Consider the following 26078-nt stretch of genomic DNA (forward strand, 5'->3'; position numbering starts at 1 on the left):
AATATCTGGTTGGAATTATGCTTATACAGTAATGTCCTAATATTCTCTTTCATTTCGTATTCTTTTTATATTTGAGATATAAATATTATATGACTAATTTAAAATATACTTTTATTTAAAACTACTTTAGTAAACCAAAATAAAAAAATTTCGAGCTGGAAAAATAACTTCGATTCAGATAAATTATAAATAGAGATAATTAGCCATTCTCTCTCCCTATGGAACAGAAAAAATGCATAGATTTTAATATAATATATTCTAAGCAGTTATCCAACTCTGGCAAGTTTTCAGATAGATACAAAATAAATATTTCTCAAATCACAACACATTTATTCATATTATCATTTTTTTTTTGCTTAAAACTGAAAAACAAAAAATTTCCACTTAAATACTCGAGTAAGATCTGATCATCAAAAACCAACTTTTTCAACAATAATTTCCTAATTTTCAAGCCAATAAGTTCCTAATCTCAACTTAAAAGCAATGGTAATTAAACAAGATATCTGAAGCCAACAATTTGTTGCGGATACTGATTATTGAATACCAGAACTGAATCATTTATAGTATTATTTTAATCCTAATAGACAAGAATCACAAAGCTTCTCTGAATGAAGTTAACATTAAATAAAGTGGTACCGAACTCAATCCATCCGTGTAAACAGATCGGGTTATCCAATTAGGCAGAGTGAACTATCAGCTTTCTTGCTACTAATCGGAGGCCAGCATTTTGCTGATAATCATAGGAGTCCAAGAAAAAGAATGCATCCACCAGAATTCCAGGAGTTAAAAGGGAATCAAGCTCTTCAAAATTAAATGTACTAAACACGAGCCTCTGAGTAGATGAGGTGTCTTCCTGGTATATTTCAGTCGTGCAACGAATGACATCTCTGTCTGCTACAGTTGGGTAAACTGCGCATTTGAATAGAATAAACTCTTAATTTTCAATTCTTATAAGGTACCAGAATTTTAGAGCTTCCAAAAGGAAAAGCACATTGCTAAATATGGATCAGAAATACTGTAAGGTATACGAATTAGGGAAACAAATAAACACGACAAAAATTTCCAGGTAAAAATGATATAAACATGTACGTAGACAACAACTCATTTAGTTTATTTGTTATTTGTCCAGGGACACAAATATCTAAGAGCCATCACAATTGAGACAGTAATGCATCGCTGTTATTCTGTTTATGCTGAAAAATACTTCAAAAATTTTAAAACATGTGTGAGAGCTCACTTTCATGTCACCAGCTCGCCTTCCAAACTTTTGTGTTAACAGAGCTAATGAATCAATAGTCCCCTTTGGCTCTGGAGGTGGCCTGTTAATCTCAGAAAATGCTTCCCTTATGCGAGCACAATTAAATCTTAATATATTATGACCAGCCCATATCCTCCATACATAGAAAGATAGCATGCAGAAAGCAAGATTAATGTTTAAGAATCCTACAACCTATGAAAATTTGGCTAAGCAAGTAGCAACCTAACAAACTAATCAATACAAAATTCAATGAAGCGTCAACTCATTGAATTTTAAACAGAAATTCTCCAACCACCATAAAGAGTCACATTAATTTTCTAAAACCAGCACCATCTATCACCGCTTAGAAATGTAGAGGCCAGCGGAGATAATAATTTCAATAATTCCTGACCGTTTGCATTTGATCTACCTGAAGCAAATAAATTGTTAAAGTCTTAAACAAATGTAAGCTACTTTTCAATTATGTTTAACAACTATCTAAAATATTTATAACTACGATGACAACAAACAAGTAAGGGTGCGTTTGGTTGCAAGATAAAACAAACTAATGATTAGTATGTAAATGATAAAGAAAATGATTGTCGTAGATATGTAATATATGGTAATATGTTTGGTAAGATTTTTAAGTGTATGATAATTTTGAAATTTTTGATGAAAGGACAAAATTGCCCTTCCTCTTTTTTTTTCTTCTTCCACTCCGGCGGCGACGGTCCGGCAGCCGACGTGGCGGCGACGCGTCGGTCCGACTACGGCGGGGAGTCGGCGGTCCGACGGCGGCGATGGCGTTCGGGCGATGGCTGTGTGGTGCGGTCCGGCGTATGTCCGGCGGCAGTCCGGCGAGGGCGGCGGCGGCCGCCCGACAGCCGAGGTGGTTCAATAGCGGTGAAGGAAGAAGGGTAAAATTGGAAAGAGATTAGGGATATAGGAGAGAATAATAATCCTACGGAGGAAGCAGGTATTATTTTATCACACGTAATACCACCTAATCACTAATAGGAAGGATTGAGCTGGTTAGTACAAACACAGAATTACGTAATACCACCTAATCACTCAAAGGAAGGATTGAGCTGGTTAGTACAAACGTAGGATTAGAGGTGATAAAATAATCTATCACACCTAATCCACCCAACCAAACGCGACGTACGCAAGGTGATGCATTAAAATTAGTCATGGGGCATTCCTTCAATACTTTATTTGCCATAATGCCGAACCTCGCCATAGAATTATTCAGAAATAATGATTTAATTTCTGCTAAAAAAAAAAGAACTGAATTTTAACACATTTCCTTTCAGTTTCACGTCATTCCATACAATCACCCAAAGTCCAAACACCACATGCACAAAATGGCAAAACCAAACACGAATCCTCCGGTTGAAAGCCCGCATTACCCCCAACACAAAACGCGCTAGAACCAATGAAGTGACTTACCGTGTAAAATTTCATAGACTACATCAGCAATAACAGCAAAGGACGGCGGGAAGAAGCGATGGCGTGGCTTCTCGAGATACCATTGCAGCGCACTGAGAGAGAAGAGATGTGAGAAAGATCTGCAGGTCCGATTAAAGTAGAGTAATTATGGAGCTCCACCAGCTTCCTGGGACAAACCAGAATCGCCCCAAACTCCAAAATCGCGAATCCCAGACGAGGCCGCGTCGGAACGTCGTCTCCACGTCGAAGAACGCGATTTCGGGTTTCTCATCACTCGTGGACACCATCTTTAGTTCTTTTTCCTTGGATTATTTTGCAGCGTCGATGACGTACAGTACTGTGTATTTATGGAGCGAATCAGTTTGCTGGCGGGAAGACAAGGGCTTGGATAGCACAGAGAAAGGAAGCAGAAATATGAAATGGGAAAGAAGCGTATGTGCAAACCACGTTGTATTCTTTTTGCATGGATACAGATATCAAGAAGGAATACGTGACCATTTCCTTGGCTCCTAAGCCTCATTAATTGGGTGTGAAATTTGTATGGGACTCAAATTACAAGTTGCAAGCCTCTACAAGAAATCGATACCCCAAGTTGTAATCTTTTTCTCAAATATACATAAATATAAATGACTCAAATCAAAAGTTACAAGCCACCGTCCTTGTACAAGAATTCGATCCCACGATGATTTTTTATCAAAAATATATAGTATGTAATATTTTTATTTTCGCAAATTATGTGATTGTGAAGAAAAATTTATCCTAGTCAATTGCATGTCTTCCTCAGTCCCCAATTCTTCAATTGAATTATGGATACACCGATTAACCGTGTTCCTTAGCATAGAAATGATTATTAATCTTGATATGGCATTCAGTTTTAACTTTTCATATTAGCTTCTTCAAGTAGTCTTTCATGGGTCGCGAGAAAGATGCAAAGACAGGAAAATTATGAATTAATAGGTGAATGTACATTTTGTACATGAAACTGAGTTAAAAACATGTACAAAAGTGATGTCTTCAAGGATCTTTATTACACATTTCCCAGGCAATATAAAATAACATGCATCACTAAACCTATTCTGTAAATTGCTCTTGTTTTTTTACAACACTGAATTAAAATTTGAATCGGGTATATACCACAATACGATAATTCGATTTTTCGTTGCACCTGATCCTCCCGCGTGTTATCTGAAACAAGAACTGGAACATTAAACCAAACAAGAGAGAGAAAAAGCAGTAACAGGGCTGAATCCAAATAGTCAAAGCACCTACTTTATAAAGAAAATTTGACCAAAGATTATCTCGTCAATCAATGTTCATCTTTTATTAGAACTTCAATTTTTTTGATAACTGGATGTAGTTTGGACAGCCGAGAAATAGAATCAAGAGATCCAGAAGCAATTTAAAACTGATAGACTTAAGATTACCTTGGAACCAGGATCGAACAACATAAATGTCATCTTGAACAAAATCTGTTATTGTGAGCTTATGCTGCAACAGCAACAGGCCTTTTGCTAGTTTTGATTCCTTTTATGGCTGTAACACAAAAAATAAAGCAAATGAAAGAGTTAACGTGTGGACCAAGCCTCACATGCTTTCTGAACTTAAACAAAACTCGTTTTTTATCCTTGCCTGCAGCATAATCAGGAGCTCCAAAAACAGCAGAACCGGCAACTAATGCATTCGCCCCAGCTTCAATTACCTGTTGATGGAATCAAATCAAGTCTATCCCTCCATTCGTATACATAAACTAGATGCCTAAAAATGGGCTTTTCGGTCGATGATTTCTTAAGAAAAAATATCTTTGTAGAACCAAGTATATGTCGTTATTCGGACCTTGTAAGCGTTATTAGGACCAACTCCACCATCCACCTCGATCCAAGGGTTCACACCCTGAAAAACGAGAGCAACAATGTGAATGCTTCAGAAAATTCCTGTTCAATAAACATTAATATATTCACTACCTTCTCTGCACACATTCTTCTCAAGTCCGAAATTTTCTTAACTTGGCTCTCTATGAAACTTTGCCCTCCAAAACCAGGGTTTACAGACATAATCAAAACCAGATCGACCACTGTTTATTAAACAAAACAAAAAACCATAGAGAATGTCAATTCATAGACAAAACAAATTTTGTGTAACTCATCAATTTCGTTGACATAAGAACTCATAGTCCCAGCAATTCCAAAAAATTTGGAGCAATAAGGACCGGATGACCAAATATGGCAACAACTACAACCATTCTCATATTGTGTTTTTTTCCCAAGGCACTAGGAGCAAATAAGCAACAAAGGAAAAAAAAAGGGTGAAATTTTTAAATGGTAATATTTAGTTCGACAAGAATTTTTTCATCTCTACATGATTTTGATGGTACCATTACACCATGTTTTCTTATTGCTTAAATGTCCAAGCAGTTCGTATAGTGAGCTCTGATCTTCAACTTTTTTTCTAGATGAATCAATATTTTAAGGTTTCAATTAGCTTTCTACATGATATAGAGCGTAAAATCTGACTTCTGGTATCAATGTTCCATATAGGACAAAGCTTAGACCATGTTCGTCTAAACTCATACAGCATCACCACAAGCACCACTCAGAACACGTAGCAGAAATTTTTTTCATCAGAATTATCATCTTTTGACAGTTTGTTTAAATAGAAGCCCAGCATTTAAATTAATACATAGTCTTACCATCAAGAACATACTCTATGCAACTCAGTGGGGTTCCTGGGTTCAAGACAACTCCAGCCTTTGCACCTAGGCTCTTAATCTATGTTTAGATACCAAAAGAGAGGAAAATTGAAGAATCAATATGAAAGTAATATCACCATTTAAAACTCAAAACAATCGAATTTTATTTTTGCAACATACTCGTTAGCACGGAATGAATAAAAAAAATTATCCAATCCTTGATGATTTTGCCATCTCAATGACCCAGAGTTTTTTATTATATACACAAGATTTTACTTCCACCAGTAAACCATAGAACCATTGACCTTGATGTTTTTTACAATTACTTCGTCAAGAGGGATGGACTGGTTCATGATCTAAGAGTGAAATGACACTGATGTTTCACAAGTATAATAAATGGCAAGTTATTAGATATTCCATATGGATGTAATCTTACTTGATTCAAGGTGCGATGCAAATGGATGGTAGAAGATTGTTCACAGTGGACGCTAACTATGTCAGCTCCAGCCTTTATAAAGTCCGGGACTCGCTGATCAGGTTCCACAATCATCTGACATGCTTTCATTATATTTTAGTGAAAAGAAAATTTAATGCAAGACAATCCTGAAAACAAACTAAAAAGGTGAACAATGAAGAATACCAAATGCACATCCAATGGAAGGTCTGTGACAGGGCGTAGCGCATCAACTACGAGAGGCCCTATTGTAATATTTGGAACAAACCGACCATCCATTACATCAACATGAATCCAATCACAACCAGCTACTTCGATTGCTTTGACCTTGTCAATAAAGCACACAAAAGGGAGTGAATCCACAGGAAACACTAGCAGAAGGTTTACAAAGAAAGCCAATAAAGATTATTATAATTTGACGTCAAAGCTTTAATTCCTATACTATTAATTAAGAATATGGAACAATTTGTCTTTGATGTCTGAAGAGAGTTCATGAAAGAGAAAAGCTGAGAAATGGAAAAGCTACCTGCTCTCCTAATTTGGAGAAATTAGCAGAAAGAATCGATGGAGAGACAATGATGTCACTTTTCGAGAACTTATCAACCCTTGAAGATGCCTTCACTACAGCTCCAGATTTTCTCCTGCACAAGATGAATACAAAATTTGAATGATAACCACGTCATTAAAAGCATCCTCAAAAATAAAGAAAAGAAAAGAAATTCACATTTACTGTGGATCAAGACCAATAAACATCAGCTTTGTGATAGGGATATCCATGTTCCAAACCATATTGATGATACTTCAAAAATAAATTCCAAGGCAGCAAGGAAATGCAAGACCACATGATATTGCAGCAAGTTCTTCAATTCCAGTTACTGTTCTAGCGTAGATAATATATCGATAGACTTTGGTTACATGTTTAAGAAGATTGGCCCAGGTACATTAAACAACATATTTTTTGTTAGTTGAGCAGATATAGTTGAGGAAACACCATTTTTCACCCATTCACAAATGGGCATCTTATATTCTTCCTTGCAATCTTCCAACAAATAGAACTTGGAATCGATGATAAACAAAAGTCTTTCCTAAAAAATCACGTTTCCATTAAACTTCAATGACCATTGCTCCTAGATCATCCACATATAGAATATACTCAATGCTTGAGTATCAAGAAGTCATGCTCTCCAGTTGAACAAATTTAAGATAGTGTAGCATTAGTACGTACTACGAAAGCCAAACTCTTAAAAAGGGAAAGTTACCATCTTCCAGGCCTACCAAATACCAACAATCAGGGCAGGGAAAAGATTTAGTAGGAGGAATAGCTGGATGAAAGTCAATTATTCATAATAAAAAATTAAGCATAATTTTTTATTCCCATTCGATTGCCTTCTGTTTGCTCGCTCTCGCACCAGCCAACAACGCAATTCATGATTATGGTATCCATTCGTCCAATCAGGAAGTAATAAAGACCCCTTTAACCAATGAAAATAGCTCTAACAGTTATCAGAACTAAGTTTCAAGATCCAAACAACAGAAAAGATACGATCTTGATATAATCACCCCACATCAAAATCAAAACTCTCTAAAACAACCAAAAATTACCTTATAAAAGTGAGTGAATTGGGATTGGCAACAGAAGGCTTACGGACCATAAAACCCACACCGATTGACTGAACCAAAGCTGATGAACCCAAAGAAGCGGCCATATATGTTTAGCAAAGTTCCTTCTTTTCTCCAAGCTTGGCAATCAATATGGATTTCTTGAAATGGGGTGTCTTTGGTGCCGAGAAATATTAGTGAGCGGATATATGATCGACGCGTGTCAGACAGACTTCAGATTGAATTTTTCCAGAATTGGGTGGGGTTACCAGTTATCTGCAATGGTTGGCCAGGCACGATCGTAAGGAGTTGAACAGAACATTAACTTAATTAAAAGCTAAAATTCGTGGAGATTATTTAAAAAAATCTCACTTATTTTCCATTGGACAGATTTTATTTCACCATCAAAAAAATAAATTATAGTATCTAAAATTGTTTCACGTAAAAATTTGAAATATAATTAAAAAAATAAACTTTCATAAAAAATATTATTTTTTGTATAGGTTGAATTAGTTAGTTTGATTAATTAAACAAAATATTAAGATATCATATATAAAAACTATAATATTTTGACAAATTATAATCGATGATCATTATAATTATACTCTTGCCATCGCGGTTCGTGTGTACAATTTTTTTATAATTATTGTATGAACTAAATGAAATTTTGACAAATTATCGAGGTACTAAAGTGTCTATTTGAATATTGTATAAAAAAAATAAAACAATATTTAAGGTTTTAATTGATTATTGATTTTGACGATCAAATGCAATGAATTTTTTTAGTATACAACTTAATAAAAAAATCATGTCTATAACATATACATTTGTTATAGATAATTTTTTCTTCATATTTTCATATATTTTTTTGAATTTTTACTATCTTTTAAAATCAAAATCATATATGTATTACATTATACTTTTTCATATGAATAGCTATTATTTTACTTGAAAAAAAAATAGATGTGAATAATTTTTTTTACAATCAAGTAATTTTCATATAAAATATAATTCATAGGTTTCATCAAGCCTTCAGATATTGTTATATATATATTTTTATGTATTTGTGTGTGTTTAGTTCTTATTTACGTATGTATATTGGATATTTCAAATTATATGTTTTCAATGATCCATTTTAATATCAAATAAACTGTAATATTAAACATTTGAAAGAATTTGCTAATGTGACACTACACAAGTCAATGTCAAATCAACATTAAATTGATATCATATGAGCGCCACACCACAAGAAAAAAAAGACTAAAATTATCATAAAAACAATGACAATAGACTAAAAATAAAAATTTATAACATATTAGACCAAAATCGAGAAGAAAAAAAAAACAAACATAGAGAAATAAAAAAACAATTCTCTCTCCCGCTATGGATGGCTAGATGGTGAATAAACTTATAAAACTATATATAACTTTGTGGAAAATTAAAAAAGAAACGATAGCCTCATTCATGAAAAGTTATAAGTTTAGTATATTGTTTTTTTAAATATAAGTTTCAAACAACCATTCCAATCAAACAGACAAACACCATAATCAAGGGACAAGTGGTTTAACCGATATGGAAACTAAATATAGTCCAACAGGGAGGTGAAGGGGTCATAATATAGATAGATATGGAGCAACCGATTACCACAAACTATTATATCTCCCATACAGAATATCGCTAAATGTACATCTAGATTCAAATTACAAGGAGAGAAATGTATCATTCATGTTGTGTTTCTAAACAATGAGTTATTATGTGGCTCGATGTGAATGTTGAACATAACATTCAGCAATGCAACAAATCACCTCCAGCAAATGATCCCGTCTCTCAATTCTTCCGCCCTTCACTCAAGATAACGTGGTATCCATGTCTGAAATTGTGAGAAAGAAAACTAACATTAGCATCTGCCTAGCCACCGTAAGAACAGATTATCAATGAAGCAAATGTGAGAGATGCAACGCCGTAAAAAAATAAATTTAGCATCACAATTATTCACAAATTAACCCACGTTGATTTAAATGGTGCGCTGGTCACGCCAACAGGTGTGTTGAAAGCAACCTCCTGAAACGGGCCAGCCATTTTGCCACGAGGAAACCATCCGAGGTCCCCACCTTTCTTCCCCGATGGACACTCAGAATACTCAGCTGCGATCTTATGAACAGAAACAGGGAAGGTTCGATCCTGGGTGTGGGGGCAGTGCCCACACCCAAGATCAAAGGTTGAGATTCATATCATGGGAAATAAAAAAAATTTAAAAAAAATAAAAAATTGGGCCAGAAAAAATTCTGGCCCTTGGATGTACCCCTACAGGCAGTCCCTACAGGCACTGCCTGTAGGGGTAGGGTGAAATAATCCCAGAAACAGAGAAAGACAAAAAACATTTCAAACTCAGCTTACTTTCCACATTTACATCGAATGTAAGAAAATGAGAGCTTGATTTTGTTAAAAATCAAGGGACGTATAATGGAAGGAAACATTTCCTAAACCTAAAACACAATAAAACAATAACAAAGATTAACTAAATAATAACAAAGCTGCTTCCAAACTATATTCTTTGATTTCTAAGAATTTTCATTTGATTGGCTGATTTAACTGCAAAAAAACAAGAAATAACATCGCAAGACAATACCTTGGCAAACTCAGCCGGTGGGACTTTGTCTCCATTACTAAGCCAGCCATCTTGCAGCTTCTTATAGGCTTCATTAATCTTTCCTTGCTTCTCACACAAGATATGCCTGGCTGATAAATGTTTAAAGCGGAAGTATAAACTTAAAGCACGAAATAAGAACGATAGCAATTGAAAATTAAGTAAAATAGCGCATTTCAGAGTAGAGGTTCTTCAAAGAAGGGGGTAGGTGGGAACCTTTGACGTATGTACAAGTTCCCAAGGCATCTGATTTTCCAGCTTTCCCTTTGCCTTTCGATGCTGCATCATCACTACCCCCTGCTGCTTGCTTTCCCTTATTCTTTCCTGATGAATCCTTAGGCTTGGAGTCTTTTCCCATCACTGTATAAAGGTTAAATGAAAGCACATTTAATAAATGAAATAAGATATAGATTTAAATTTAGTATGACTGGGAAAGTAAGGAGTTTGATATGTCTCTGGTTTTTCCAACGATAAACATAATCCAACCTCCAACCTTTCTCCCATTGGATGATCATGTGCACATATTGATGGAGCAACAACTATTTGATTTGTAGTGAAGTTGATCAGAAAAGGTTGGTGTGGGCATTGGTTTCTCATGGGTGGGCAATGATAAAACATTTGGTTCGTAACGGCTGCATAAGCAATTTAGGAACACCATATAAATTTCAAAGACACTCCACCCAATAAATTAATCTTTGGGCCCAAGACTCCTTATTTGAGCTCATATACCGTTGAATATCAAATAAATTCTGATGAATCCGCTTCCGACCACCACAGGTCAACAACAATCCCCATTCAACTGATAAATCACAAGGATGAAAGCTCAAACCAAGAGAATTTTGAACTAAAATATAATAGCGCATGCTCATGGGTCAGACACTCAGACTCGATGTTCTCACAAGTATATACAAAGTAATTATCAAACAGATTTTAACAAAACCCATACTAAAATTCATACATATCTATCTAATTAAGAGCAAAACTCAACAAAGCCTATGTCAAAATTCAAACCAAGAAAGGATAAATATCCACAATAGAAAACAATCCTTAGAATCTGCGGGGAAAACGAAAAAAAAAAGACGAAGAAGAAGCAAAGATACGATATTTCAAAGAAACCTCCAAAAACCATCTTACTCCGAATTCATACAAGTCAAAGAGTCACACCAATAAATTTGCAGACTCTAATTCATCAACCACAGCCGCCAAAAATCAAAAATTCCTTGGATTTCCTTACAGGAAGTAATCAACCGAATTAAACTCTTGCACATACACATAAATTCCAATAAAAGCGAGACGGATATAACAGTGATTACATCTAAGTATGAAGAAGACTCACCTCTGCAAATCGACGAGGATTTTGTACACAGAAACTTAAGCTGATTTATGATAGTAAAATTTCTCTTCGATATTTATATTTAAAAAATGTATTATGGAACTAAAAATTAGTTCATATAAGAGTTTCATCCTTAGTAAGTCAAAAAATATTTATAAAAAATAAATTATTTAAGTAAGATTTCCTAGTGTTTTGAATTCAGTTTTTTTTTTTTAAAAAATTGAATAAGTATTTGTTGCATCACAAAAATTTGTGAGACGGATATTCTATTCGGATCACTCGTGGAAATTTTTATTTTTTTATGCAAAAAATATTATTTTTTATTATAAATATTGACAAAGCTCACTCGTCTCACAGATAAATATATGTGAGATCATTTAAAAAATATCTACTCTTTTGTATATGATTATTTTTTTGTTCATTCTTCTTATTTTGCGTATTTAATTGTATAATTAATATGTTAATTTACGTTTATGTTGCTTCAGTTTACATTATCATATCAAATCGATCATGTTTACTTGGTCGATATCGAGATATTTATGCTTGTTTCCTGGGTTCATCTTTATTGATGCCTTAATTTTTTTTCTTTGTTAAATTTTGACAAAGTGACATGGTAGCAAATTGTCGAAAGAGTTCTCAAAATTACACAAAGAATGCTTTTTCCAAAGTAGCATGAACCAAATCCAAACGCATAACCATTGCATTATTGGTGCTTATGAATTCAGCTTGATTTCTATTGAAAGCACTATGACATTACAGATTATCGCATGTACCCAAAGTTTGCATTCAAAACATAGGTCAGTAAAACATTATAATGTAGCTACAAAATTAAATTTTTTTAAAAAAAGTATTAGAAAGCATAAATCCTAAATAAATATTTCATTTTTTAAGAGAAGCCAATTCTGAGAGTAATTGAAATCTTAAGCGACTGATTGAGTTCCTTTTATAGCAAAGAGAGAGTTAGAAATATATCTTTCAGCCCCCCAGCTTGTTAAAGTCATCAACATCAGCATAGGTTGATTCAGTCAGAGCATTTTTCCAGTTTAATAGGAAGAGTCCTAGTCTCTAGCAGAATAAGTTGCAGAACCATGTTTACATTACTGCTTTAGTTTGTTGCTATTTTATTGCTTTAGTTTAGCTAGTTCTGTTATGTATTTTTGCTATTTAAGTAGTACATCAGATGTAAGTTTTGATTAAGCAAGTAATCAGAATTCATTTCTTCAGTAGAATTATTTTCTTTCATAGTAATCAGACTGCTCTTATTCAACAATCTGGTATCAGAGCATGGTTGTGAGGGTCAATTCTGAGTGAAAATAAAGAGTGTTGAGAGACTAAAAACACGAGAGAAAAGAGAGTTCAATAGAGTGAACTTTATCTGTGATTTTTTTAAAAAAAAATGAGTGATTTACAGGTTATTGGTGGGATCAAGAAACTGAACAACCAAAATTACAACTCTTGGTCAACCTGCATGATGTCATATTGCAAGGTCAAGATTTGTGGGAGGTTGTTAATGGCAGTGAAGTTATGCAGCCAGAAAGTGAAGATGCAAGTGGTACATTAAGGAAATGGAAGATAAAAGCTGGAAAGGCCATGTTTGCTTTGAAGACAACATTGGAAGAGGATGTATTAGAGCATATTCGAAATGCCAATACTTCCAGTGAAGCTTGGGATATATTGGCTAAGTTATTCTCCAAGAAGAATGATACCAGACTTCAACTTCTTAAGAGTGAACTGTTGTCCATAGCTCAACGTGACATGACAGTCAGTCAGTATTTCACAAGGTGAAGACATTGTGTCGAGAAATTTCTGAGTTGGATCCACAAGCTCCAATAGGAGAAACCAGGATGAAGAGAATACTCATTCATGGTTTGAAGCCAGAGTATAGAAGTTTTGTTGCTGCAGTACAAGGGTGGCAGACCCAACCATCACTTGTTGAATTCGAAAATTTACTTGCAGGACAAGAAGCTTTGGCTAAACAGATGGGAGGCCTGTCAATCAAAGGTGAGGAGGAGGCATTGTATGCCAACAGGAGCACAGTGGAGTATGCCAAAAGAGGTAAGTGAAGCTCAAATCAAAATGCTGCTGACAGAAATGAAGATGAAACAAGAGGAAAGCAAGATAAGAGGTATACACAGTTCAAGGGAGAGCCAAAGAACTCCTTCAATAGCAAGAAATTTGAAGGGAAATGTTACAACTGTGGGAAGAAGGGTCACATGGCTAAAGATTGTTGGGATAAGAAGAAATCTGTTGAAAGCAATGTTGTTACAGATGAAAAGGAGTGGGATGCTGAGGCACTGTATGCTGTGGAAGCAGAAGAGCAAGCCTTATCAGCAACCGTATCCAAAGAAATTGACTACGAGAATGACTGGATAGTTGACTCGGGTTGTTCAAATTACATGACAGGGGATAAAGCAAAGCTGCAGAATATGTTGGAATATAAAGGAAGCAGAGTTGTAGTAACTGCAGACAACTCCAAATTACCAATAGCCCACATTGGTAAAACGGTAATCTTTCCTCAAAATTCTGCTCATGATGTTTCGTTTGAAGATGTTTATCATGTTCCAGGAATGAAGAAAAATCTTCTCTCAGTTGCACAACTCACATCTGCAGACCACTATGTTCTGTTTGGTCCTCAAGATGTGAAGGTGTATCAAATTTGAAGATAGATGATGCACCTGTGATGACGGGTCAAAGGTTGAAGTCTGTCTATGTTATGTCAGCAGAAACTGCATATCTTGACAAAACAAAGAAAAATGAAACTGTAGATCTCTGGCACATGCGGTTAGGACATGTCAGCTACTTCAAACTAGCTGAACTGATGAAGAAAACCATGCTAAGAGGACTCCCACAACTAGAAGTGAGAAGTGACACAGTGTGTACAGGCTGTCAGTATGGAAAAGCTCATCAACTGCCATACGAAGAATCAAAATGGAGAGCAAAGGAGCCATTGGAGCTTGTACATTCTGATGTGTTTGGACCAATTACACAAGCTTCCATTGGTGGAATGAAGTACATGGTGACCTTTATTGATGACTTTTCTAGGTATGTTTGGGTGTTTTTCATGAAAGAAAAATCTGAAACCTTTTCAAAGTTTCAAGAATTCAAAGCCAAGGCAGAAGCAGAGGTTGACAAACAGATCCGTTGCATACGAACTGACAATGGAGGGGAGTATATTTCTGATGATTTCAACCATTATCTTCGAAATCATCATGTTCGTCATCAATTCACATGTGCCAACACTCCACAGCAGAAGCAATGAGAACTGCAGCATATGTAATCAACAGGCTTCCCCAGCAAAGGTTAAATTTTATTTCACCCTTTGAAAAATTATGGAATGTAAAGCCAACAGTTAGTTACTTTCGAGTGTTTGGATGTACTTGCTATGTTTTTGTACCTAACAATTTACGTAGCAAAATGGACAAGAAAGCTGTTAGATGTGTTTTTGTAGGATATGATGATCAACGTAAAGGATGGAGATGATGTGATCCAACAACAAAAAGGTGTTATACAACTAGAAATGTTGTATTCGATGAGGCATCTTCATGGTGGCCCAAAGGAAAGGAACTTGAATCACATAGTCTGCAATAGGAACTTGAATCACATAGTCTGCAATCTGATCAAATTCAACTACAAACAACTGAAGATGAAGCATCAGATGTTGAGTGCATTGAAATTGGATCAACTTCAAATCCTTGGCAAACTGGAGTATATGAGCAAACAAATGAAGGAGGTGAAGCATCAACATTAGTTCAATCCAGAAGATCCACAAGAACCAGAAAGCCAAACCCAACACAGCTTGGACCCTTGTGCTCCACCTCTGGTTCTTTAGTTTCAACTAGTAGTGTGCATTGTTCAATTCGACGAAAGAATACAAAGAGTAATGAAAACGTCCAGCCTTCTATTCGGAATCCGATTCTGAGAATCTCATTTGCTGGACATCACTTGGTTGTTCATCAGTGATGGACGGAGGGATAAGCTGGTTTGAGCTGTTTCTTGCACGATTCCTTTGTATTGATCGATCCTCATCCTATATGCATTTAACAGTTTCAGTGTGGTATAGCCATGAAATAAATGTTTTGACTTTCATATTATCTATCAATTTAACAGAAAAATGCAATTGGTTCAAAGAAACAAGGCGTCCCTGTTTTTCAAGGATCAGAGAGTAGAGAAATGCCTTGAAACAAATATTCTAGCACCAGTTGCTATCTTTATTCCCATGTGTTACAGCTTCTTTATTACCTGCTTAGAGCGTAGGTTCAAATGAAATGTTTGTGTGAATTATTTCTACTATAACTAGCATCTCCTCTTTTCAGGATCCAACCCCCTTCAACAATCTGGTCCCTGCCGTACACTTTGTCCTTAATGTCGATCTGGTCTTTTATAATGATAAAAATGATAGGGTCGAAAGCCAAATGAAGTGTCCCTTCAAAATTAACAGGTGCTTTTTATTTTTTTCACCTCAGAATGGAAATAGGTGGTAACATATATTGGATAAATGCCAACTAGAATGATTAGTACACAAGCAACAACAAGTACCTTCGTTTGATTAGATTCATGTGGTTGGCTAGGTTGAGCCGGTTGGCTTCTTTTGAACCAAATCAAACCAAACGACATCAATGCACCCAATAGCAAAGATGGCCCAATTCTAGGATCAGCAAGGTAATCATATACTCGAGTACGAACGAACTGGTACATTGTTTCATGCCTTTTCCAGAGGAAACAATTTTTTGGGAACCCTTTGACCAGGCATTATCAACTTCCTCTGCAGACAACTGGGGAGTTTTACTTTTCTGTAGAATCAAGAATATAATCCTTGTAAAAAAAAATATTATCGTTTGCGAATGATAGCCTCTCAAGGATAGATTTAGCTTAAAATAAACTATCATTAATCATAATAGCATCTACAAAATGAGAATAGCAGAATACATTAGAATAAAAAAAGGTAGGAGAAAAAGAAACATAAGACCCAAGCTCTGAGAAACCATCACCCCATCATAAACGGGTAAATTGTCTGCAGTTCTAGATAGGTCAGTAATCTTAGATGTAGGGATCATCAATATATGTGAAGAGCAGGAGCAAAAAATCTCGCACCATGCAAACAACAAAAATACTATCTTTTGCAATTGTCCAAGAGTTTCTCGAATGAACTTACAAAAGGAGGTATCTTCCTGGCATCACCGTCATTTATGGTTTCAGAAATCCATTTTATGATCTGCCAGAGAAATTGATAAATCAATCAATTTTTGTTATTTTGAAGCTTGCAAACACATTGAAAGGGCTAGTGCAATAGATTGCAAAACTACACAAATTTATAGACAATAAAAGTTGTTCAACAATTAACGATACTAGATTATTTTTTAAATCCGTAAACATAGTAAGCTGAACCTAGAAATCAGTCGATGTATTGAATTATCTGAATCTTAAATATTGAAGGATATCATGGCCTCTTAACAGTTCGAACCTCTGAAATTTCAGTTGAGCCATTGTACTTCGCAACAAGTGTAGATACAGGATCAATTTCTGTTTGATGCCAAGCTTGAAACATGTTTGTCGCCTGTTTATTTGTCTCCAATTTTTCTTCACTGTAATCCCTCTCGTACTGAACAAGGAATAACTGTGCCACATCCGCAATATCCCTCCTCGGTCCGCATGTATCATAGCTACTTTCCGAGTGGATGTGGAAGAAACAGTACTTCTGCATGAAAAAGTGACAGCCTCGGCCATAATAACTAACCTTTAAAAAATTCAATCTAACTGATCTCATGAAATGCTTTTGATAGAGGAGAGAAAGCTAAAAATCAAAAGATAGTTGCTGCCCTAAAAACTTGTACTGAATTACTTTTAAATGGCAAGGATGTTTGCATATATCTCTAATTCATGGGTAGGAGAAAAGTAAATGTAGATGCTTATTTCAATAATTAGAAGACTGCTTGTAGCTGTTTTTCAAATTGCATATTATTACCAGTACGTGGAAAAAGGATAAACATTTTGATAATTGTCAAGCTTCTGCGTGAAAAAGTGACAGCCTCGGCCATAATAACTAACCTTTAAAAAATTCAATCTAACTGATTTCGTGAAAGGCTTTTGATAGAGGAGAGAGAGCTAAAAATCAAAAGATAGTTGCTGCCCTAAAAACTTGTACTAAATTACTTTTAAATGGCAAGGATTTTGCATATATCTCTAATTCATGGGTAAGAGAAAAGTAAATGTAGATGCTTATTTCAATAATTAGAAGACTGCTTGTAGTTGTTTTTCAAATTGCACATTATTACTAGTACGTGGAAAAAGGATAAACATTTTGATAAATGTCAAGCCCCCCCGCCCCCCCCCCCCCCCATATTCACATACGGAGTCAATAGTCATACTCTCTCCAAAATAAACCTTTTGCTTCGTATAATTTGATTGCCGCCATTTCTTCTAGTTATTCTCCACACTTTTTGTTGAGTTGTAATTTCTTAATTTTAGTGATAACAAACAGTACCTACTATTACAGGATCCAACCGTCGTTTAATGTATTTACAGGTGGTGAAATCGGGGTTCAAGTAGTCCAATCACATTGTTTGAGTTGTATATATGGACTTGGACAATCCTCCCCTTTTGAGTTAGCTTTTGAGGTTGAGTTAGATCCAAGTTTCAATCTTACACAATTATTGAAAAATAGTCAAAATAAAAAAGTGCAATCCTAAAAGGCCTCAAGAATGACATAACCACGCACAATTAACAAGGCACAGGGCGGTCCTCTCAAACATACCAGCAGTGAAGCACGGAAAAACCTTATAACTACTTTTAAACATCAATTCCAGTACATCTGCCATTGAATAAATTTCTAAACATGATAACCACACGTAAAACAACAAAAAGAACCAATCTTTCATTGACAGGAACAGGAAAAAAACATGAAACAAGCAAATAATATTCCATATTGTTTGCTAACAAATACAAGCTACAAACCGAACAAAAAAGGGCAATTAAAATAAAAATTCACCATTTGGAGATTATTCTTTCATAGGCTTGACTCACTTCTTCAATAGAACTGTACTTGGGGATCCCTAGAACTATTATATCACAACAAAATTAGTCAAACCCCGTCTCAGTTCAACATAAATCAAGATTAAAAAAATGAATGGAGTGAAGGAAACAAAAATTGATGAGAGCGTGACGCATACCATCGTAATGGGATGGAGGAAAACTACGCGGCAAGATAAATAACTGATAAAAAAGAGATAAGATAAACAGAATAAGTGGAACAGAATACGCTCTGAGAGTGGATTTTAACGAAGAAGATGAGATTTGCTGGTTCCGAGGAGATGGCAGGCATGGGGATCTCCATGAGCGTGAACCGTTTTGATCACTGGCGAGATTCTGGGGGGAGACGGAACGATGAGTTATTTTTATACAAACAACACACGATTTCATAAGTTTTGTACTAAACTCGTGTTCCGTATTTCTCCCGTTTTCTTCTATTGAAAAGGATTGTTTGTTACTTGGGAAAAAAAGGGATTGTTTATATTAAAACACAAAAAAATAAAAATAAAAAAACAGAAAAAGGCATAATAATTTCATCAAAATATATTTTGATAATTTACTTATCTCTTTAGGTCATAATAACCTTTTATGTTGATTTCGTATCTTCTATTTTAACTTTTACAATATTTACTAAATATAGATGATGGATCGATTTATAAAGATTTTTACAAATTGTATGGATTATAATTATCACAAAAACTTTCATGAAACGACATGAGATCGTTCCGCAAGTATATTTTGTAAAACGGATCTTCAATTTAACTTAGTACATGAAAAATATTGTTTTTTTATGTCATAAGTATTATTTATCGAGTTAGTCTATGTTATACCGGAAGTGTTTCTCCTCTTATTTTTATAGTATTAGATAGATCATGTGAGTTTCTCATATTTTTTAAGATATTACGAGCTATTATCAAAATAGTTCAAATAAACAAAATGAAACAATATAACTCCCACACAATTTCAACACCACCACCACAGAATTCCACCAATAGAATTCAAATGATCTGTATATACACACTTCATCAATTTGAATTTCACCACTGGATCAATATAATATATATTCTCTATTGCATCATCCCCTCTATATGTTGTGTAAAAACTTATGACAATCTACTTGTACAATTGCTGAAGAAGTTTTAGTATCCCCAAAGGGTGTCCAAATCCAGCGATCCAACTGATGATATGTTGTCCACGTCAAGATTCGAGTTGTCGGTGCTGAAAGCTGTTTCTTGAGTAGGGCTGGCCATCTCTCCCTCTTTTTTGCATCCATGATTCAGAGTCTTCCCGACCATTCCCCTGAAAACGAAGGATTCTTCAAGGACCTTGCCAAAAGAGTGTGAACTGGGGATATTGGGACTGGAGAAGCAGGGCACGAGGCCGGACTCGGCATCCATGGACTTCGTTTTTATATTGTAATATGATGGATTAGGATCGAGCAGCGGTGGATGTGTGGAAGGATGCATTCCGATGAGTTCCCATATATGGACTTTTTTCCCTCTACTTGTCTTCTGAAACACCCTGCTTAGTACCCAGTTATTCTGCAACAAATTTACAATCAGGATCCAAGTCAGATAAACTGTCATGTCCTCTAAATTATAAAAGATGAATCAATAATAGATTTCTAAGTTGAGAAAAATTGAAAACAAAAAATGAGAGATTATTGTTTACCTGTGTTGAATAGTTAGCCATGTTATACTCATGCACAACCCAATTGGATTTTTCACCATTGGGAGCTCTGCCATGGTAGAAAACCAGTGTTTTCTTCGTTCCCACCAGTGTTTTCCCCCGGAAGATTTCTCTGTCTTTACCAGTAACTTTCCAGTAGCCCGCAGACGTGGCCCTGTTTGTCCTCGATCCCGTCAGATACTTTTTGTCCTTCAAACAGAAAAAATACCATTCTTTTTCCCCTACTTTTGCCCTCCCTTCACTCATCAACAACCAAAATGAATTAATACCATGTTATATATTAGTCATATATATATGAATTGGTGGAAATTTTCAAAGGGAGATCAAAATATTTACATGGTAAGTCCCAAGGCTCGACTTTGTTCATGTCAACCTCTCCTACAGCTATTGCAGAGAAATCACAATCAGCAATCTTCTTTGACAAGTAGTGAGTGATCAGCTCTTCGTCGGTGGGATGAAATCGAAATCCAGGAGGCAATTCCATTCGTCAAAAATACCTCAATGCTGGCAATATCCGATGGTGGACTATAACACGGCCCGAAAAACCAGGGACAAGTGAGAAATTGTGTGTATTTTCTTGTGCCAAGAGGTTTAGAAAAGAACTTAAGGGGAAGAAGAAGGCCAATAAATACTTGTTTTAGGGTTGAAAGAAACGTGAATCACATGTATTGGGAAACGAGAAGGTTGTTTTAAGCCTTATTTTTTATTAGCAGTCATTAGCAATTAATTAAAGCCATGTTTCTTGTTTAAATTTGACCAAATGCAGTTCATCTTTTGTAGTAACTTTATACCTTACATGTCATGTAAAAGTGGCGTGAAAATCCATATCTATATTGAGGTAAAGATAAAGCTTCATGGTCTTTTGTGATCTGGTATATGCGTGTATGTCCTGATCTTGGGCCGTGATTTATTATAAATCTTGGGGTGAGCTTTATAAAAACATATATTCATATAGACTGTGTGATCGATGCATGCATGTAACCGATCTGATTCTTAATATCAAATCCTATAAATAAAACCCAAAAAAAAAAAAAAAACTATTTACCACCTTTATTCAAGGGATTGACCATAATCATTTGTAGAATTTGAGTTGAAGAGTTCAAACTTTTAATGCTTTGAAAGTAATTTTCATCGTAGACTTGAAAAATCCATATGGGATTATAGAAATTAATGTAAAAATTTATGTGAGATGGTCTCACAGGGTCGTATTTTGTGATACGGATCTTGGATCATTCATAAAAAAGTATTACTTTTTATGTTAAGAGTATTACTTTTTATTGTGAATATCGATAGGATTGACTCATCTCCCAGATAAAGATTCGTGAGACTCACTACAAGAAAAGCACATATTAGAGACCGAAAAAATCGGTCTCTAATCCGTCTCTACAGCAAATTAGATACCGATTACCGACCGAATTGGTTGGTATCAATAACCTTGGTCGCTAATTGTGAGAGACCGATACAATTAGTTGGTCTCTAAATTAGAGACCGCATTTACGTTATCGGTCTCTACAATACAGACCGATATTATATATGTGGTTTCTAATTTAGATACCGACTAATTAAAGGCAGTCTCTAATATAGAGACCGATTCATTATTCAGTCGCTAGTTGAGAGACCGATACAACACAATCAGTCTCTAACTTAGATGCTGAATTTAAGAAATCGGTCTCTAAATTAGATATTGTTTTTCCCCACAAGTTCTGTTATTTACACAATCCAAACACAACACAATATGCATAATCAATCAATATAACATTCAAAAAACACGACACAATATTAACATCAATACAACTATTCCAAGCTACAACTTATCAACACCAAAATCAACACAAATATTTATACCAACTATTCAAGTGTCAAATATCCAAAACAAATGTCAATTCATTCTACAAATGTTCCACCACTTCCAAACATTTACATGTCAATCTAATCGAAACTCAAACTTTAACTACTAGGACGGTGTCTAAAGAGCTTGAGTCTCATCAGAATCTATAATAGGTGAAGAAAAGTCTGGAAAAGCAGAAGGAGGTTCTAGTGTTTGCGAAAACACAAAACGAGCCATGAATTCACGCATCTTTTCCTCCAATTCAGTAACTCGAGTCTTCAAATCTGCATTCTCTACCCTCAACTCTATATCTCACAAAAGACCTGCTCTAGAAATTAATGTAAAATAGTTTGACCTATGTAAGGTGGTTTCCCATTTGACCTAACTGGATAATTGTTAAATTAACCTTTTTTGTCGAATAATAATAAAATTCCCCGGCATGCCCGCTCCTACAATCAGCAGGAAATTGGAAAACAACATCTGCTAATAAATATTATTATAATAGTTACAAACCATCGGTAAATTTATTTTGTATACCCAAGATATCTTTATTAGAAAAATTATTATAAATAGGCTTATTAGGTTACGAAACTTAATAATATAATTATAATTGGTATTTAATCAGTGTGATGCATGGGATGATATTATTAAAAATTAGTGAAAAATAAATAGATATTTAATTGAAAAAAATAATATAATTATAAAAGATAAAAATAAAAGCTATTTTTTCGCTATTTTTAAAAAACTTTCTTAAAAACAATGCATGTCGATTAATTTTTTTGGCTGATAACCACTATCATATATCAAAATTTTATATTGTGTTAGACTAAGACAATGACATGATGCTTATAAAAAATTTGGATTTTTTTGGCTAATAATCACTATCATATGGATTTAATTTGTTAGAAAAATTGCATAAAACTATAATCATAATAAATTTAAATGTATATTACATGTAGTAAGATTTTATCAATTAACCGAAGATGAGAAGCTCACCGGTCGACAAATCAAATTATATAAATAATTTGAAAAAAAAAAATATAAGAGTTTTATTGTGTCTGTATAGAATTAGACACTGATAGAAACACGCCGATAGTTTTATAGCTTGATATTTAACATCCAAATTTTAAGTTTGAGTCTTCGGAATAAGTTATAATAGTGGTGTTTAAATTGGTGAAGTAGGTGGACGTTTAACTAATGATTAGAAGTTCGATTCTTTATACCAACATTTTTTTCGTGCGAACATGCATGGTTTGTTTAATATAATTTTAACTGACTAACGTAATTTGCAGATTATTACATTAATTTGAATACTAGTTTAAGTTGAGAATTGACCTATAACCTTGGATTAAAAGTCAAGCTGGCCAAACTAATAGGCCGTTTCTCCTGCTCAAACACCTACATTGACACGTGGATTGAACCCTTTGGCTCTAAAATCTAGTTGACATAAAAATTAGAGCAAATAGATAAAAGCTGGCGGCTGCTTGATTTTCTTGAATTCTAATTTGAAAATGTTTAAATTTAAATATACATCATTAAGATATATTGACTATTTCATACGCTGCCTAACATTTAGTATTCCTTCTACCTATTACAATAATAATTATTAAGCAATAGATTCTTTGTTGGTATACCAAATATTTACTACTGATATCTCTTTTGTGAGACCATCTCACGAATTTATATTCATGAGACGAGTTAATCTGACTCATATCTACCATGAAAAGTAACATATTTATATTAAAAAAATCATGAGTTGGGTCGAAATAAAATTTTTGTATAACAAAAATAGATCCGTGAGACTAGGAAAGGTCCTTAGTATTGTTATGTGATCCGTATAATCCATAAATTATTAGCAATCATACGTGGCTGATTACATGTTCCGAGTGAATAGTATTATTTTTATTTTATATTAAATAAATATCTTTCTACTTTTGTTTATAATTAATATTATGGAAAATAAATAAATAAATAAATAAATAATAATAATAATAATAATAATAATAATAATAATAATAATAATAATAATAATAATATCTTCAAATTATTTTAATTAAAATATTATTTAAAAAATATGAGAGCCGTTGGGGCTCTTTGCTGTTAGGCTCTTTGCTGTTATTATTTAAAATATCATAACATTATTGTTTTATAATTAGTTAATGTTTAAAGTTTTGTTAATCATTTTACGAGTTTATTTATTTAAAATTAAAATTTTATTATAAATTTGAATTAAAATGTACAACATAGGGAAAAAAAACAGTTGCATAAAATTAAACATTTTGAAATTTATAATAAATTAACTTTTCGGATTGTTGTTGTATTGTACCTAAATATTCCCAACTTCACGTATTTTATTTTTTTTAATAAAATTAATGAGATTAAATGGTTTGAATTTATGAACTTTATTAATTCATGCTCCCACATTAGTGCATAAGCATTTATCGGTGTTATCAATCACCAAATAATGCACCTATGTTATTATCATCCAAATATACAATATGTAATCTTCTGTATGATGTTTTCTCTTTATGAGACACGAGAGTCATACGCTTTGGTTAACAACGAATCTAATTCATATTGCTTATTGTTTCATCTCTAAATTTTCACCAGATTTTAGTTTTGTTTTGTCTTCAATGTTTGTCAATTATTCAATTGTTTTAAGATTTTATGTCTTTTTTCAATCGAGAATGAATTCAATCTTATTTTTCAAATGTAAAGTTTATATTTTTCTATCGGATTTTGTTTTGATTTTTCATATTACGTACGTGTTGTTCTTCGTCCTTTTTATGGATTTTCACATCAATTATCATGTGTTGCTGGTTGTGCGTAGCTTGTCTTAGAACCTTAAAACAGGAATGAATTGCTAGTATCATGATTTTCATTTTTGTCCAATTCGGGATCTCGAGCCCTAAATATTGTTGTGATGATCATTCCTAAATTTAATTTTCATATTTATATCTAAGAGTTTGGAATTTGAACTTAAACTTGAATCAGATCTTACGTTGAACTATTCGATTGAGTTTGACATCAAGCACTACTGTTACTATTCAGGGCTAGCTGATTCAAATAAGATGCTCCCAAAAATGTTTATTGTATAACATTTTGCAAGATTTACGCTTTCCACCTCTAATTTTGAAACCAAATATAATAAATTTTTTTTTTAAAAAAAAACGAAACGTAACACAAAACTTTTTAATTGCATGTCAAAACCCTTCACACTAACTACTGCATAATTGCACGAGATAAACTTTTCAGTTGTTTTTTTATTTTTATATTCATATACTTAATTGATTTCAAATCAAAATAGTAAATTTTTTTTATAATGAATATTACTAAAAAATTTAAAAAAATATTTTAATATTTAATTAAAATTCTAAAAAAAATTAAAAATTTATTATTTAATTGAAATATAAAATAATCAAATTAAACTAAATCATGTAAGATATAAAAGAAATTAAGCATGTGGTGCAGCTCCAGTGCTGTGCCACATGTGCCGTCATTGGTGATGTCCTAATATTTGAATAATCATATATTGAGTAGATCTCTCGTGATATTGTCTCACAAATATTTATGTGTGATACAATCTAATAATTATTATATTTGTTTAATATCTCGATTTTTTTTAGAAAAAATATTTGTATTTAATGTTGCGTTGGCAAAACGCAGATCGGCGAAGCCTCCCATGTGTACGGACAGGAATAGCGGCTTTGCAGTTTGAATTTCATCACCTGGTCAGTAATTTTTTAGAATATGTACAGCGTATGTTTTTACAAATTGAAGAATTAGATATATGCTGGATTTCTAGCTTATAATTTCCAAGTATTTGGGTTTGAATAATTATCTTTTAAATTTTGAAGTGTACAATTTTCCAATCTAACATTCTATTTTATAAATAATACATTTCGACGATTAATCTTCTAAATACGCAGAAAAAAAAATAATCAACGATGTAATCAAACTTTAGCTCGAGTTTGAATTAATTGGAAAAAATACTTGAGAACATCTTAACTACGTTGAGCTCCAAATTTCGCTCCATCTGACTCAGATGTCCCTTTTAGGGAAGGTGACATAAAATTGTCAAATTCCTATATAAATCATAGGATTTTGTTCATATTTAAGTACTTCACATA

The 26078-nt window shown here is 33.9% G+C and overlaps 4 protein-coding genes and 1 pseudogene across 7 annotated transcripts; all 5 read right to left on the bottom strand.

Annotated features, from left to right (window-relative positions):
- Positions 1–500: 500 nt before the first annotated feature.
- LOC140809205 (protein NEN1-like) lies at positions 501–3568 on the bottom strand (annotated as a pseudogene).
- A 45-nt stretch (positions 3569–3613) lies between these two features.
- LOC140837134 (ribulose-phosphate 3-epimerase, chloroplastic) lies at positions 3614–7735 on the bottom strand. 2 transcript variants are annotated; one of them, XM_073203178.1, is made up of 10 exons: positions 7429–7735; positions 6353–6467; positions 6013–6153; positions 5809–5922; positions 5373–5451; positions 4648–4757; positions 4520–4576; positions 4316–4385; positions 4111–4219; positions 3614–3871 (listed from the first exon to the last, which is right to left on the bottom strand). In XM_073203178.1, the coding sequence occupies exons 1-9, from the start codon at positions 7530–7532 to the stop codon at positions 4170–4172; spliced, it is 840 nt and encodes a 279-aa protein (XP_073059279.1). In that variant the 5' UTR covers positions 7533–7735; the 3' UTR covers positions 3614–3871; positions 4111–4169. The 2 variants fall into 2 exon arrangements, with proteins under 2 accessions (XP_073059279.1, XP_073059287.1); XM_073203186.1 differs by having other exon boundaries at positions 3614–3883.
- A 1308-nt stretch (positions 7736–9043) lies between these two features.
- Positions 9044–11518, bottom strand: LOC140837148 (uncharacterized). Of its 3 annotated transcripts, none has more exons than XM_073203205.1 (5): positions 11409–11518; positions 10289–10432; positions 10055–10164; positions 9434–9576; positions 9044–9295 (listed from the first exon to the last, which is right to left on the bottom strand). In XM_073203205.1, exons 2-5 carry the CDS (start codon positions 10428–10430, stop codon positions 9253–9255), a joined length of 438 nt encoding a protein of 145 aa, XP_073059306.1. In that variant the 5' UTR covers positions 10431–10432; positions 11409–11518; the 3' UTR covers positions 9044–9252. The 3 variants fall into 3 exon arrangements, with proteins under 3 accessions (XP_073059306.1, XP_073059298.1, XP_073059315.1); XM_073203197.1 differs by lacking the exon at positions 11409–11518 and adding an exon at positions 10566–11124; XM_073203214.1 differs by lacking the exon at positions 11409–11518 and adding an exon at positions 10559–11121.
- A 3670-nt stretch (positions 11519–15188) lies between these two features.
- Positions 15189–17403, bottom strand: LOC140837166 (uncharacterized). The gene is made up of 4 exons (XM_073203226.1): positions 16867–17403; positions 16558–16617; positions 15942–16195; positions 15189–15432 (listed from the first exon to the last, which is right to left on the bottom strand). Exons 1-3 carry the CDS (start codon positions 17167–17169, stop codon positions 16019–16021), a joined length of 540 nt encoding a protein of 179 aa, XP_073059327.1. The 5' UTR covers positions 17170–17403; the 3' UTR covers positions 15189–15432; positions 15942–16018.
- A 1989-nt stretch (positions 17404–19392) lies between these two features.
- LOC140837176 (NAC domain-containing protein 100-like) lies at positions 19393–20714 on the bottom strand. The gene is made up of 3 exons (XM_073203235.1): positions 20457–20714; positions 20103–20356; positions 19393–19972 (listed from the first exon to the last, which is right to left on the bottom strand). The coding sequence occupies exons 1-3, from the start codon at positions 20602–20604 to the stop codon at positions 19571–19573; spliced, it is 804 nt and encodes a 267-aa protein (XP_073059336.1). The 5' UTR covers positions 20605–20714; the 3' UTR covers positions 19393–19570.
- Positions 20715–26078: the final 5364 nt, after the last annotated feature.

The sequence above is a fragment of the Primulina eburnea genome, chromosome 1 (assembly GCF_022965805.1).
Source record: "Primulina eburnea isolate SZY01 chromosome 1, ASM2296580v1, whole genome shotgun sequence".
Taxonomy (NCBI): Eukaryota; Viridiplantae; Streptophyta; class Magnoliopsida; order Lamiales; family Gesneriaceae; genus Primulina; species Primulina eburnea.

Excerpts from the sequence above, each read along its gene's own strand:
- LOC140837134 (XM_073203178.1), bottom strand. The coding sequence starts at position 7,532 with ATGGCCGCTTCTTTGGGTTCATCAGCTTTGGTTCAGTCAATCGGTGTG. Across the intron at positions 6,468-7,428 it reads AATTCACTCACTTTTATAAG|GAGAAAATCTGGAGCTGTAG; the intron begins GTAATTTTTGGT and ends CATCTTGTGCAG. Across the intron at positions 4,386-4,519 it reads GTCCTAATAACGCTTACAAG|GTAATTGAAGCTGGGGCGAA; the intron begins GTCCGAATAACG and ends TTCCATCAACAG.
- LOC140837148 (XM_073203197.1), bottom strand. The coding sequence starts at position 10,587 with ATGATCATCCAATGGGAGAAAG. Across the intron at positions 10,165-10,288 it reads AACTTGTACATACGTCAAAG|CCAGGCATATCTTGTGTGAG; the intron begins GTTCCCACCTAC and ends AACATTTATCAG. Across the intron at positions 9,577-10,054 it reads CACCGGCTGAGTTTGCCAAG|ATCGCAGCTGAGTATTCTGA; the intron begins GTATTGTCTTGC and ends TCTGTTCATAAG.
- LOC140837166 (XM_073203226.1), bottom strand. The coding sequence starts at position 17,169 with ATGAGATCAGTTAGATTGAATTTTTTAAAGGTTAGTTATTATGGCCGA. Across the intron at positions 16,618-16,866 it reads GCTCAACTGAAATTTCAGAG|ATCATAAAATGGATTTCTGA; the intron begins GTTCGAACTGTT and ends TTTCTCTGGCAG. Across the intron at positions 16,196-16,557 it reads CCAGGAAGATACCTCCTTTT|AAAAGTAAAACTCCCCAGTT; the intron begins GTAAGTTCATTC and ends TTGATTCTACAG.
- LOC140837176 (XM_073203235.1), bottom strand. The coding sequence starts at position 20,604 with ATGGAATTGCCTCCTGGATTTCGATTTCATCCCACCGACGAAGAGCTG. Across the intron at positions 20,357-20,456 it reads CGAGCCTTGGGACTTACCAT|GGAGGGCAAAAGTAGGGGAA; the intron begins GTAAATATTTTG and ends TGATGAGTGAAG. Across the intron at positions 19,973-20,102 it reads TGGCTAACTATTCAACACAG|AATAACTGGGTACTAAGCAG; the intron begins GTAAACAATAAT and ends AATTTGTTGCAG.